This window comes from Phyllobates terribilis, unplaced genomic scaffold, assembly GCF_046119375.1.
Source record: "Phyllobates terribilis strain yellow unplaced genomic scaffold, ASM4611937v1 Scaffold_13__5_contigs__length_258822181, whole genome shotgun sequence".
NCBI classification, from domain to species: domain Eukaryota; kingdom Metazoa; phylum Chordata; class Amphibia; order Anura; family Dendrobatidae; genus Phyllobates; species Phyllobates terribilis.
In genome coordinates this window covers 187,651,502-187,666,219 of record NW_027362773.1, presented here as the reverse complement: position 1 = coordinate 187,666,219, position 14,718 = coordinate 187,651,502, and the positions used below count along the sequence as shown (strand labels likewise).

Below are 14,718 nucleotides of genomic sequence, written 5' to 3'. Positions count from 1 at the left end.
ATATGTAAGCATAATGAATGTTAAGTGTGAATGAGAAAGAGAATCTAAGTACAAATAGTAAATAGTTATCCGTACCTTCTGGCCCATTTCTGGCATATTTCATTTTTAGCCCCTTAAAAAGCAACCCTTTAAAAGCCAGTTTATGTCAACAGATGAAGAAAAAATGCTGCTGTACTGTTGTATCCCCACTGATCAAGTAGTTATTGCACAGTCTCAGGTCACACACCCTGCACTCCTGCACACCCTCAGGTCCCACACACACTGCACTCCTGCACACCCTCAGGTCCCACACACACTGCACTCCTGCTCACTCTCAGGTCACACACACTGCACTCCTGCACACCCTCAGGTCCCACACACACTGCACTCCTGCTCACTCTCAGGTCACACACACTGCACTCCTGCGCACCCTCTGGTCACACACACACTGCACTCCTGCACACCCTCAGGTCCCACACACACTGCACTCCTGCTCACTCTCAGGTCACACACACTGCACTCCTGCACACCCTCAGGTCCCACACACACTGCACTCCTGCACACCCTCAGGTCCCACACACACTGCACTCCTGCACACCCTCAGGTCCCACACACTGCACTCCTGCACACCCTCAGGTCCCACACACACTGCACTCCTGCTCACTCTCAGGTCACACACACTGCACTCCTGCGCACCCTCAGGTCACACACACACTGCACTCCTGCGCACCCTCTGGTCACACACACACTGCACTCCTGCACACCCTCAGGTCCCACACACACTGCACTCCTGCTCACTCTCAGGTCACACACACTGCACTCCTGCGCACCCTCAGGTCACACACACACTGCACTCCTGCGCACCCTCTGGTCACACACACACTGCACTCCTGCACACCCTCAGGTCCCACACACATTGCACTCCTGCTCACTCTCAGGTCCCACACACTGCACTCCTGCTCACTCTCAGGTCCCACACACACTGCACTCCTGCTCACTCTCAGGTCACACACACTGCACTCCTGCGCACCCTCAGGTCACACACATACTGCACTCCTGCGCACCCTCTGGTCACACACACACTGCACTCCTGCACACCCTCAAGTCCCACACACACTGCACTCCTGCTCACTCTCAGGTCACACACACACTGCACTCCTGCTCACTCTCAGGTCACACACACACTGCACTCCTGCTCACTCTCAGGTCACACACACACTGCACTCCTGCACACTCTCAGGTCACACACCCTGCACTCCTGCGCGCCCTCTGGTCACACACACACTGCACTGCACTCCAAAGAAAGGTTCCCCTAGATTAATCCAGCATATCTCTTAATGCCATAATGCCGACCCGACTGTGCCACGTTTTGCAGGGTTAGAACATGTTAGATTGCCAAGGGAAGGAGGAGACCGCAAAAAATTACTATTGCAACATGAGGCTAGATGGATATTAAAATCTGAAGCCCAGGGCCCATTAGGGTTGAATGAGAAGGTAGATCTGTCAGTTTTCTTATGATACCGCTATTTATCTGTTTGCCTCATCTTATAATGCCTTTTCAGCTTAATGATGGAAAATGTTTTTATGCATATCATTATGTTTTAATTTATTCACACATGTGTTTGTATTGGTTTAAAAGGAAGTGTGTCACTTACTTTGGACCCGTTGAAGCGCCGGAAGGCAGCGAAACGGCCGTCGTCCTTTTATTTCCTCTCCCCTGCACACCCTTCGGGGTCTCAGTCCGATGCTGCACGCTGATATGCTCCGCACATAGAAAATAAAGGAACGTTTTAAGAAGACTTGGTGAGTGCTGCCTTTCTTTCTACTCTTGCCTGACTCTGCACTCCTGCTCACTCTCAGGTCACACACACCCTGCACTCCTGCGCACCCTCTGGTCACACACACACTGCACTCCTGCACACCCTCAGGTCACAGACACACTCTCTCAGTCAGAGAGAGAGCGTGCTGACGCTGAGAGCAGTGAAGACGCAGCGCGCCTGTTGCTGAGTTCTGAGGGCCTCGAGTGTGGCCGAAGGCAAGAGGAGAAAGGAGAGAGGAGTGGAAAGGGGGCAGAGGAGCATCATAGGCTCACCCCGATATACAAACCGGACACCGGGTCCGCGCCTACAGGGTCCCTTTATACCCAGTAGGGACCACTGGCATTCCAGGAGGACTACAAGTCCCTGGCAGACCTGAAGCTAGACCCATTACAGGACCAGGAACCACAAGGCCCCAGCGTCCAGGGAGAGTGGTTGCCAGCAGAAGGTCCTACTACCGAGCGACAGGTGAAGGAACAGCACGACACATAAGCTAGGCCCAGTTGCAGGCTGGCCAGGAGCATACAGAGAGGCAGACACGGACCAGGAGGCCTTATACCCGCTCACTGGGGAGAAGTCCTGAAGTGCACCCATCCTACTGAGTACCCTGGACCATACCTGATATCCGCACCAGTAAAGGTATTGAAGCGAATCCCCTGTCTCTGTCAGTTACTCCTGCTGCGCCATCCGCCTGCACTACCAGCCCCAGCATCACCACCCATCAAACTCCACAATGCCCCGGGGGGTCCACTCCACCTGTGGGGAGCAGAAATACCTCAGCTGCCATCCCATCACCCCCCCGGAGGTCTGCAGCAGCGCTGGTAAACCTTACCAGGTACCACAGGTGGCGTCACAAACTATTTACTTTATTTTTCTATCCAAGTTATAATCCCCTTTTTGGTTGACCGCCCTGGGCCACGGACCGGGCCAGCCATTGTGACATACACTCCTGCACACCCTCTAGTCATACAAACACTGCACTCCTGCGCACCCTTAGGTCACACACACACTGTACTCCTGCGCACCCTCAGGTCACACATACACTGCACTCCTGCGCACCCTCAGGTCACACACACCCTGCACTCCTGCGCACCCTCTGGTCACACACACCCTGCACTCCTGCGCACCCTCTGGTCACACACACACTGCACTCCTGCACACCCTCTGGTCACACACACACTGTACTCCTGCGCACCCTCAGGTCACACATACACTGCACTCCTGCTCACTCTCAGGTCACACACACCCTGCACTCCTGCGCACCCTCTGGTCACACACACACTGCACTCCTGCGCACCCTCTGGTCACACACACACTGCACTCCTGCGCACCCTCTGGTCACACACACACTGCACTCCTGCGCACCATCTGGCCACACACACACACACTGCACTGCACTCCTGCGCACCCTCTGGTCACACACACACTGCACTCCTGCGCACCCTCTGGCCACACACACACACACTGCACTCCTGCGCACCCTCTGGTCACACACACACTGCACTCCTGCGCACCCTCTGGCCACACACACACACTGCACTCCTGCGCACCCTCTGGCCACACACACACACTGCACTCCTGCGCACCCTCTGGTCACACACACACTGCACTCCTGCGCACCCTCTGGCCACACACACACACTGCACTCCTGCGCACCCTCTGGTCACACACACACTGCACTCCTGCGCACTCTCTGGTCACACACACACTGCACTCCTGCGCACTCTCTGGTCACACACACCCTGCACTCCTGCGCACCCTCTGGTCACACACACCCTGCACTCCTGCGCACTCTCTGGTCACACACACCCTGCACTCCTGCGCACCCTCTGGCCACACACACACTGCACTCCTGCGCACCCTCTGGCCACACACACACTGCACTCCTGCGCACCCTCTGGTCACACACACCCTGCACTCCTGCGCACCCTCTGGCCACACACACACTGCACTCCTGCGCACCCTCTGGTCACACACACCCTGCACTCCTGCGCACCCTCTGGTCACACACACACTGCACTCCTGCGCACCCTCTGGTCACACACACACTGCACTCCTGCGCACCCTCTGGTCACACACACACTGCATTCCTGTGCACGCTCAGGTCACACACACTGCACTCAGGCACACCCTCAGGCCTTTTTAGCCAGATAGCAGAAAAAATACCCATTTTTTTTGCGAGAGTCTGTGAATTTATGAAAGCCTTACCTCTGCAAGTTGCATTTTTTTTATAGCACCATTGAAAGAAATATTGCAACTCCACAGTTTTGGCTCTTTGTTTTAATGGTGTCCATCTTTGGGGACTTTTTTTTACTTTTATTTGTTTATGCTTTTTTTCTATTTAATTTTTGCTTTTGTTTTTCTTCATTTATTTTACACATTGTACCCCCAAGAAGATCTTAAAAGACCCATATGTGGCATTTTAACATATTAATACATGATTTTTATTGCCGATTTCCCCTGTAACTGAGGCTGGTATATTAGCCCTAATTACAGAGGAATTTCAAGTTCCTGTCTTTGTAGCAGAGTTGACTGCGTCTCCTTTGACCTAGAAGTTCTTGCTCCATTCCCACATCCAGCGATCACATGATCACTGGATCCAGAGGATAAAGCTTTGTCAGCGTTTGTTTAGTGTTGTGTACACAGCAATCAGGAAGGAAGAGATGGAAATAAACCGTATCTGTTTTCTTTATGGGGAGTCTGGCTGTGTCTGACAGGCAAATCCCCACTGCAGTAGCAGGATCGCAAGCAAGACTCATACTCTGTACTGACATTTTAGAACATCAGTGCAGAGTAAAGTGTGGCCTGCCCAGATGTTAAAAGTCTATAGGCTGTCCAAAACTGCTTTTTTTATTTTTTAATACTTTTTACATATATACTGTATACATATATATAATTTTTGTCATTTATTTTTTATTGCTGACAGGCATCCTAGGAGTGCCTGTGCCACTATGACGGCACTCCTGGGGTCCATCGTTAGGCTTTTGGCCTTCATAGCAAACCATCCTCACCCAACAATTGTGCTACAGAAAGAATAAGTCATTGAGTGATTTAGGAAGCACAGTTATTATCAAATGTGGCATGTAGGTTGTACTTTCAAAAAATATAATCATATTAATTCACATAAGATTTTATTTGACATATGTGAAAAGATTATACAGTAAGGCACGGAAACAATATGGCGTAGCTAACAAACTTAGATAAATGGTTATAAATATAGTGCAAAACTATTATCAGATCAAAAGTGGCCAGTTTTTGCTCTTATTTTATTCCCGCTGCTCCCCTGATTATGCATCTTTCTTTTTTTTTTAAATCCACCATATGAATCCAGAGATATGGGCCTTTTTATTTAGTGCAAATTATTTTGGTCTTTACCATGGCTCATAGGATCCTCTGGGGCATGTCTCTAGGCTGCTCTGCATTATTACCCTATGAGCCACACCCCGTTGTAAAATCCATAAAAATAATTAGCACTTAATAAAAAGGACCATATCTCTGGAATGATATGGCGGATTAATAAAAAAAAAGGCAGCATAATCAGGTGAGCAGTGAAAATAAAATAAGAGAAAATGGTCACTTTTGATCAGGTGACAGGTTCTCTTTAAGTAAATGTGCAAAGTGTGCGTTGATTTTATCGTTCTCTAGGAGTTAGAAAATAAGCAAAAGTGGCCTAAGTCATTACTCAGGGGTGTACATAGGATTTTGTTGAATTGTTCAAGGCTACGGATTCACACACCAATAGTGGCACTCAGTCAGTGCTCTCTTTAGAAAGTAAATAATTCCACTTTTCGTGGTGCCATACAGTACATATAAATAATGCCGCCATACTGTACAAATAAATAATGATATTATACAATACACTAATAACACCCATACAATTTCACTCAGATTGCCCGTTAACAGTACTTATAAGGCAATAAAGTCAGTATTGTGCCCCTTGTAAACAATTTTAGTGGAATGCCCCACTTATACCAGCCGGGGTATAGTGATATAACCTGTGGTGGTCTATGTGTATGAATCTTACATTATTATTGATCAGCACAGTCCATTTCCATTGATTTCTAACCTCATTAATAACGGTGACATTGAGTTTCGTACATTGGGTCTCCTTTATCAAAACAAATGTAGAAAAAATATGGCAACCGGTCGGATTACTGCTCTGGCTGCTGAAAAACAAAAGGCTACTGGTTTACATGGGCAGCAAATCTAACGATTGTGTACCCACGTTTCCAAACATGAGTTGGACGGAAAAGTGAAAGTGTGACCCCGTAGCCACTAATCAGGGCCTCTTTCTATGGAGACTCCCCTAATTTTGACCAATCTCTTAACAAAGAGCTCCTATGGGATGAAGCGAGTCACAAACCCCGCTCATCGGCGCCCCTGTCACATGATCGCCGGGCGCCAATGGGTTATAATGACATCCGTAGAAGACCCGCGTGCCTGTCATCGCGAACCTCCTGGGAAAGCCCGCCCGTGATTTTTGCTACACTTAGCAATGCTGAAGCTCTGATATATGTAGCACAAGCGATCAGACGATTGCAGCTTCAAGTTTCCTTACAAAACACAGTAAAAAGTAATAAAAAATACAAAGAAAATATAAAAAAAAAATTAAAAAGCGCAAAAGTTCAAGTCACCCCCCCTTTTGCCTCATTAAAAATAAAACAATGAAAAAAATATAAAAAGTACATGTGTTTGATATTACCGCGTTCAGAAACACCCGACCTATCAAAATATAAAATAAATTAATCAGATCGGTAAACGGCGTAAAGAGAAAAAAAATCAAAATGACAGAATTACGTTTTTTTGGTCACCGCAACATTGCAATAAAATGCAATAACGGGCGATCAAAACCTCGGATCTATCCCAATATGGTATCAATAAAAATGTCAGCTCAGGGTGCAAAAAATAAGCCCTCACCCGGCCCCAGGTGCCGAAAAAATGGAGACGCTACGGGTCTCGGAAAATAGCGACAAACACAAAAAATGTTTTTTCATACAAATTTATGAATTTTTTTTCACCACTTAAATAAAAAAGAACTTATGCATGTTTGGTATCTGCGTATTGAACTGACCTGGGGAATCATATTACTAAGTCAGTTTTACCACATAATGAACATGGTAAATAATAAACCCCAAAAAAACAATTGTGGAATTGCACTTTTTTTAACCGCACTTGGAAATTTTTTCTCATTTTCCAGTACACTATGTGGTAAAATCAATGGTGTCAATCAAAAGTACAACTCGTCTCGCAAAAAACAAGCCCTCGTATGGCCATACTGATGGAAAGATAAAAAAGTTATGGCTCTGGGAAGAAGAGGAGAAAACGAAAAACGGAAAATCGCCCAGGAGCTCCCGCCACAGGTAAAGTCCGGGACTTATAGAGTCATAGGATTGTGATCTATATTGGAGTACAGGGTAGGTCCAGTGGTGTGTGCTTTTGGAGTCCTTTCATCCTAAATATGCTTTTGTCGGTGAGATATTTGGTAGGCCTAAATATGTTTGGTGTCAGACTGTTGTGATGATCAAAGTCGGTTTTCCTCTAGTCCTTGGATGCATTTGAAGCAGGTTGGTGATATGTTGCCTTCCAAGGATTATTCTCTTTAACAATTTTAAGGGTATACTTCTTCAGGAGTGGACAGTTCTTGAGGAAAGCCTGGATAACATCAGGACCCACCACACAGTAGCAATGAATTTCCTCCAATTCAGTACATTTCTCAGCCACGTCAATAAGATTTGCGTTAAGAGCACTTGAAGAAGTTGTCTGTACGACAAGCTTCCTCAGAGTTCGAGTATAGTGAGTACTGACAAATCTCAGTTGATTCGTCATTTCGTTGTAAGTGTTGAGTTGTAAGTTGGCCATGGGCATATTTGGCATTAGGATTCTTGGAATTTTCCAGGCTGGAACGGTGTGGTCAAATTCTAGATCCACAGAGAAAGTAGGGTGACGCCGACACAGCTCTCCCCAAACCTCATCAGAAATGGCAACAGTGTACTTATCTAGATGTTTACACAAAATATCGAGTTGGCGAAAGGGTGGTCTTTCTGGCTTCTTCAGTTCTCTAAATATATCTTTAGAAAGACTAGCGTAGAAGACCCCTAAACAGGTCAGGTTAGGACACACTTGTAAAACTTGCATCAGAGTGTCAGGAGTTACTTTGCAAACTAACGTTCTATTGTTGATGTACAGACTACGAAGATTTGGACTCCCGGTGGCGATGAGTCGTGTAAAGCCATCACTGAGGGTAAAGGGCAATTTCCTTAAGTCAACGTGGTGGAGGTCTATTTGACTTTCTTTACGACACAGCTCCATGATACTATCCAAAATCTCAAGCCCAGAGTAGAAAAATGGGTTCTCCCCACAACATGTAATGTTCAAACTCTCTAGCTTTCTGCTCTGTTTGGCCAAACAGATTAGGATTTCTATCACATTTTTTCGTGTTGCTTCTTTGGCTTGGTCAAATACAATCTTCAGACTTCTTATCTGCCCAATAAAATCTTGTAGACCATCGATGGATTGAAGTTCTTCATCTGATACCCAGCTTGAAAAAAATGGAAACATATGTAGTTAGGAAGAATTAATATACGTTCCACCTCTTTTTAATGGATGATGTTTCGGGACCTCTAAGTACTCCAAGTATTACAATAACTTTGAAACAGAATACATATTACCCTAAATAGCCCTACATACCTATTTAGGTTCTTTCACTACACTATCAGAAACACAGGAGTAAAACTATAGGGGTTACAGAGATTGAAGTCACATACAGACTATGTGGTCTGAGAGGATCAAAAAAGTCCATCAGTCTTATACCAGTACTTCTAAAAACGTATGACGTGTTATAAAATGGTTGTCTCATGTTCTCAATCAGGAGCACATGGCTCCTCAGCCTCTTGGCTTGCTGCTTGCTGTGGGTGTGGCGCCCCTGCTGCGCATTGGTGCCACAGAACCCAGAAGGGTGCATGGATGGATTTCTCCATAAGAGGCCCTCACTACATGCAAACACCTCCACCTTCCACCTCATACCAGCAGAGGGAGCCCTGATAGGGATATATAAAGGGAAGGTGGAGCCAGGCCGTTCAGTTCTTCAGATAAGATTAGTTACAGTACAGTGTGCTCTGAAAAAGAGAGCATCACGCAGGCTGCTGTGTGAGGCAAGCTAGGCCTCCAGCAGCACTGAAGCCTAGTGAGGGCCCCGAGCGTGGCCGAAGGCGAGAGGAAGGAAGGAGTGATAAAAAGGGGGCAGAGGAGCATACCAGGCTCACCCCAGTATATATACCGGACACCGGGTCCGAGCCTACAGGGACCCTTTACACCCAGTAAGGATAACCGGAATCCCAGGAGGACTACAAGTCCCTGGCAAACCTGAAGCTAGACACATACAGGACCAGGAACCTCGAAGGCCCCGACGTCCAGGGAAAGTGGTTACCAACCGGAGGTCCTACTTCAGAGCAACAGGTGGAGTAAAAGCAGGACACATAAGCTAGGCCCAGTTGCAGGCTGGCCAGGAGCTTACACAGAGGCAGACACGGATCAGGAGGCCTTATACCCGCTCCCTGGGGAGAAGACCAAAAGTGCGCCCTTCACCTGGAATACCCTGGACCGTATCTAACAGCTGTACCAGTAAAGGTAACTAAGCAAAACCCCCTGTCTCTGTCCGTTACTCCGGCTGCACCAGCGTTCTTCCCCTGCACTACAACGCCAAGTGCACTTTCCACCATCTATCAATCTACACTGCCCTGAGGCCCGCTCCACCTGTGGGGAGCTGTACCATCTTTAGCTGCCTTGACACCTGCCTCAGAGGACTGTTGCAGCGCTGGTGACCATTTACCAGACACCACAGGTGGCGTCACGAATTCTCTGAACTGTTATTAGCATTTGATACCCCTTTGTGCACTGACCGCCCTGGGCCAGCCACCATGATATACTACCCCGAATAGTAAGGCCCCTGGGGGCGAGTCATGGGGGCCAGTGCAGTTCTGATTGACTGACAGTCCTAACCAGCTGCAGGGTTGTGCTGCTGTCCCAAAGTGTGTTCTCTGTGATCCTACAAGCAGAGGCAGATTTACCTCCACAGATTAAGGGGGGCAGATTCAAAAAGAGCTCGTTACCATTGCACTCCTTGCGTGGAGACTGGCCACTGCTGCAGTTTGTCTCTAATTAGTGGTCTCCTTACTTAGGATATTAATTTAGGTGGACGGCCATGTCTTGGTAGGTTTGCAGTTGTGCTGTACTCCTTTCATTTTTGGATGAAGGACTGAACAATGCTCTGTGAGATGTTCAGAGCTTGGGCTATTTCTTTTATAAGCTAACCCTGCTTTACTCTTCTCCACAACTTTATCCCTGACCTGTCTGGTGTGTTCCTTGGTTTTCATGATGCCGTTTGATCCCCAATGTTCTCAAATAAACCTCTGAGGCCTTCACAGAACAGCTGTAGTTATATTGAGAATAAATTAGACATAGGTGGACTCGATTTACTAATTATGTGACTTCTGAGGGCAAGTGATCACTGAGGATTTTATACAAATGCAGGTCACAATTTTTAATTTTTATTTTTAAAATAATTTAAAAAAATATATATAATTTCCTTTACACGTCACAAATACTTGCTACTTTGCGTTGGTATATCACATAAAATCCAAATAAAATACATTTACTTTTATGGATGTAACGTGAAGAAAATGTGGAAAAGTTCACAGGGTATGAATACTTATTCATGGCACTGTATCTTATACTGACTTATCACATTTTTACCAATTTTTTTTTTATACTCTAACAAATTAAAATAAAAACCTAAATTTACTCAAATGCCTACCTGATTTCCGTGTAGTGCCAGACCGAGCTGGATGCCACTGCCATCGACCAGGACTGGCACACCCCTGATACAGCCTTTCGATCTGTAAGGGGCAAGTAGTAAAATATTTGGGCCAGAATCTCCTGCGGCATGTAGTCCCATTGTTGCTCCATTGCGTCTCAGTTTCAGGTAAACCTTGGTATAAAAGTAGAAGTCAGGTAAGAAGTGCTCCTTGTACAGGATTTATAGCCCTTCCTCAGTCGTCTATGGGAGCATTGGTTGCAATGGTTTTAAGCTCTTTACAGCTCTCGCTCATAAACGACAGGTGTAAGACAAGACTTCTCTTAAGGAGTGGCTCCACATGACTTGCATTGCACAACCAAGGACAGGCTCACTGCGAGTAGGTGTATGATAACCTATAGGTACATGCCTATGTGTGCTATCAGACAGTCTGTCTGAAGTCCACATAAATAAATTGGTACTTCACCTTATAAGGGGACACTTAAATGCATGTTTTTGGGGGTAAAAATAATTTTTGCAATTTGGTTTCTTTAACAATTTTGCATTGTTTGGCTTTTACAGGGACTTTGTTTCCCTGCACATTCAACTTTGTGGTCATAAATCAGCTGGGAAGAGTTCAGAAAAAGACAAGAGTTACAATTACTTACTGATAGATTCTCAGTTAACTCATAAATCAAAAAGTCAAGTCTCCTCATCTTTGCCCAATTCCCCTTGCTTGACAGATCTCTCCTTATGTACACATGCAAGTAGAAACCAGGATAGCAGGACAGGGGGCCAAAATTGGACCAGTCATCCATGATGCATGTTCTGAAACACTGCAGCATTTCAGAATAAAACATACATGGCTGAAATGACAGAGCCATGTCTGATTCTTGTTGCACGTGGTTATGGCAGCATGGATCAGTTGTTGGGTTACCTTAAAATGAAACCTAATGAAAAAAGAAAAATACAAGGTGCTCCATAGAGTAGATGGATATCCCTATGAAATTAATCATAACGACAAAGCATAAAAAGGGGAGTAATCAATGGTCCGGCTGAACTTTTTTGGTCCAGCTCCTTTCTCAGTCCATGTTACAGTGATGTACAACAGAGGTTTATATACACAAAACAGCATACTTTACAGTAGATAAATGGTTAATATATAATAAGCAGATTACCGCAGGGTCGTGTAGTAATCAGACCTGCACACTATTCTATCAGATCAATAGCATTTTTCTTGCATTGCAGCCGTTGGTACACACCCTTGAAATACTCACCACCATGCGATTCTAAAAAAGCTTCCTGAAAGATGATTGAATCCCTCCCATCACCCGCCATTGGGGAATTACTGTCAGATGCCACAGGCAGCCAGTAATAAGAGACTTCCGAGAGAGCGAGCAGAAAGACTGTCCGAGACGGCTATGACTAATAACAAGAAGCGGCTTCTAATATTCCGTTCAGGGACATCTTTCGGCTATTATAGTCAAGAGATGTCAGAGGAAGATGAAAGTGGACATGACTGCTATTGTTTGCTGCATGGAATATACAGTACTGTGCAAAAGTTTTAGGCAGGTGTGAAAAACTGCGGCAAAGTGTGAATGCTTTAAAAAAGAGAAGTGTTAAAGGGGTTGTTCGCTACTATGACAACCCTTCTCAATTTGAATGTTTGGCCCCAATAAAATAAAAACATTTATTCTCAAAGGCGGTGCCGGCGCCATTCCAGTGGTTTTGGCACTCGCTCTCCCAAGGCTTACGTACAGTTGTTATGTCACGTGCCCAATTAGCGCTGGCGTCACTCTCCCCACCTTCAGTAACAGGAAGGGAGCGGCCAGCCATAGCTCTCATTTCCTGTTAAAGAAGCCCTCCTCCCATCAAAGTTTTTATCATCTCATTATATTGCAGTAATCATCTATATATATAATTGTCTTATCCCATCTGTCTGTCCAGGAAATCCCGCGTCGCTGATTGGTCAGGCCGCTGTCTGTCCAGGAAATCCCGCATCGCTCATTGGTCCGGCCGCGGCCAATCAGCGATGCGGGATTTCAGAAAAAAGATGGCGGGCGTTAGCGGCTCATCTACCGCACGGAGGTCAGCGGTGATGCAGCCAGGAGATGAGCGGCGCTAGCAGCAGAACTACCCCGACCGGCGGCGCCGCTGACCTCCATGCGGCTAACGTCGGGAGATCAGCGGCTTGGCCCGCTGATCTCCCGACGGCAAGTGTGAACGGAGGACCGGGCAGCGGCGCCGCCAGTCGGGATGCTTCAGCGAGCAGCCGCTCATCTCCCAGCTGCTCGCAGCAGAAGTACCCGCACAGGCAGCGCCGCTCCCTGGTCCTCACTAATATGACGCTGATTGGTCGCAGCCAGCGGCCGCGACAAATCAGCGATATTGGCGCCAAGTTTAAACACCGCTGTGCGGATTGGTCGCGGCCGCTGCCCGTGACCAATCAGCGATCTTAGCGCCAAATTTAAACACCGCTGTGCTGATTGGTCGCGGCCGCTGCCCGCGACCAATCAGCGATCTTGGCGCCAAATTTAAACACCGTTGTGCGGATTAGTCAGCAAAATTGGCGCCAAATTTAAAACCCCGCTTCTCTAATTGGTCGCGCCCAGCCGGCCGCGATCAATCAGCGACTGCCGCAGCACGGCCGCAAATTGGTGCCGGATTTTAAACACGCAGGCCACCGTCGGGAGATCAGCGGCACTAGCCGCTGATCTCCCGACGGTAGCCGCATGGAAGTCAGCAGTGATGTAGACGGGAGATGACCGGCGCTAGCCGTTCATCTCCCGTCTGCTCACACCGAAGGTACCCGCACATCAACACCACTCCCCATTCTCAGTAACACGGGTCGCTGATTGGCCGCAGCTGCCGGTGCCAACAGGTAATTATGCCATTTGATTTCTTTTTGATTTATCCCTTGACCACTTAGGAGTGCCCGTTCTGCCACACATGATTGAACTTGTAATTCCATGTCGCATACGACGTGGGGTGACACGCTTTTGTAAATACTGACATTGTACGGTCCTCCAGTGCTAGCAGGTTACCACTCCCACTCACTCCTTGATTTATTATGATTTATGGTTTGACCACTTGGGAGTGCCTGGTTCATCACCCATGTTTGGTCTAGTTGTGCTGTGCTACTCTTAACCAGGGTGACATAGCTTGGTCAAAATCAATGTTGTATTATGAGATATTAAAAATGATACATACTATACCTGTGGCTTAAGGGGGATTTATTGCTTTGGAACATTATTATTGTTCTTCCCCCTTGAACATTGTAATGCCTTGTCTGTTTTTAAATGTTTTTATTTTTTCTTGTGTAGTCAGTGTGTAGTCATGTAATAAAGATTTTTTCATTTTTCTAATATTGGGTGTGCACGGTTGTGTATATCCTGAGTCTTTTTTTCTTCTAAACTATATTATACAATTATATCAGGGTACTGTAGCACCCCATTACATTTACAATTCTATAGCAGTGCCCACCTTCTTGCAATGGACAATCACCATTATTGGCGCCAAATTTAAACATCGCTCTGCTGATTGGTCGCAACCGCAACCAATCAGCATTATTGGCGCAAAATTTAAACCCCGCTCTGCTGATTAGTCGCGACCGCCAGCCGTGACCAATCAGCGATTATAGGCGCTAAATTTAAACACCGCTTTGCTGATTGGTCGCGGTTACCGGCCGCGACCAATCAGCGATTATGGCGCCAAATTTAAACACGCTCTCCAGTCCTCACTAACACGGTTCGCTGATTGGTCGCGGCCGCCGCCTGCGACCAATCACCGATATTGCCGCCAAATTTAAACACCGCTTTGCTAATTGGTCACGGTTGCCGGCCGCGACCAATCAGCGATTTTGGCGCCAAATTTAAACACCGCTCTGCTGATTGCGCCCCCGTCGGCCGCATACATATTCTAGAATACCCGATGCGTTAGAATCGGGCCACCATCTAGTATTATATAGCACTGTGTACTTACAATTGCTCATTTTGTCTTTCTACCCAGCTAATTATTCTCTTTTCTCTGCTCTATGTAGAAAGAGGAAGTCTCTTGTCCCTGCATTTATCATTCCTTTCTTTAACTACTGACCTAGCAGCTCCCTCCTCCCCCCTGGATGGGACTTTTGCA

At 46.8% G+C, this 14,718-nt stretch overlaps 1 protein-coding gene across 3 annotated transcripts; it reads right to left on the bottom strand.

Annotated features, from left to right (window-relative positions):
• Positions 1–4,910: 4,910 nt before the first annotated feature.
• On the bottom strand, positions 4,911–11,937 carry FBXL8 (F-box and leucine rich repeat protein 8). 3 transcript variants are annotated; one of them, XM_073659100.1, is made up of 3 exons: positions 11,865–11,937; positions 10,609–10,782; positions 4,911–8,334 (listed from the first exon to the last, which is right to left on the bottom strand). In XM_073659100.1, the coding sequence occupies exons 2-3, from the start codon at positions 10,758–10,760 to the stop codon at positions 7,335–7,337; spliced, it is 1,152 nt and encodes a 383-aa protein (XP_073515201.1). In that variant the 5' UTR covers positions 10,761–10,782; positions 11,865–11,937; the 3' UTR covers positions 4,911–7,334. The 3 variants fall into 3 exon arrangements, with proteins under 3 accessions (XP_073515201.1, XP_073515202.1, XP_073515203.1); XM_073659101.1 differs by having other exon boundaries at positions 11,850–11,891; XM_073659102.1 differs by having other exon boundaries at positions 11,766–11,878.
• Positions 11,938–14,718: the final 2,781 nt, after the last annotated feature.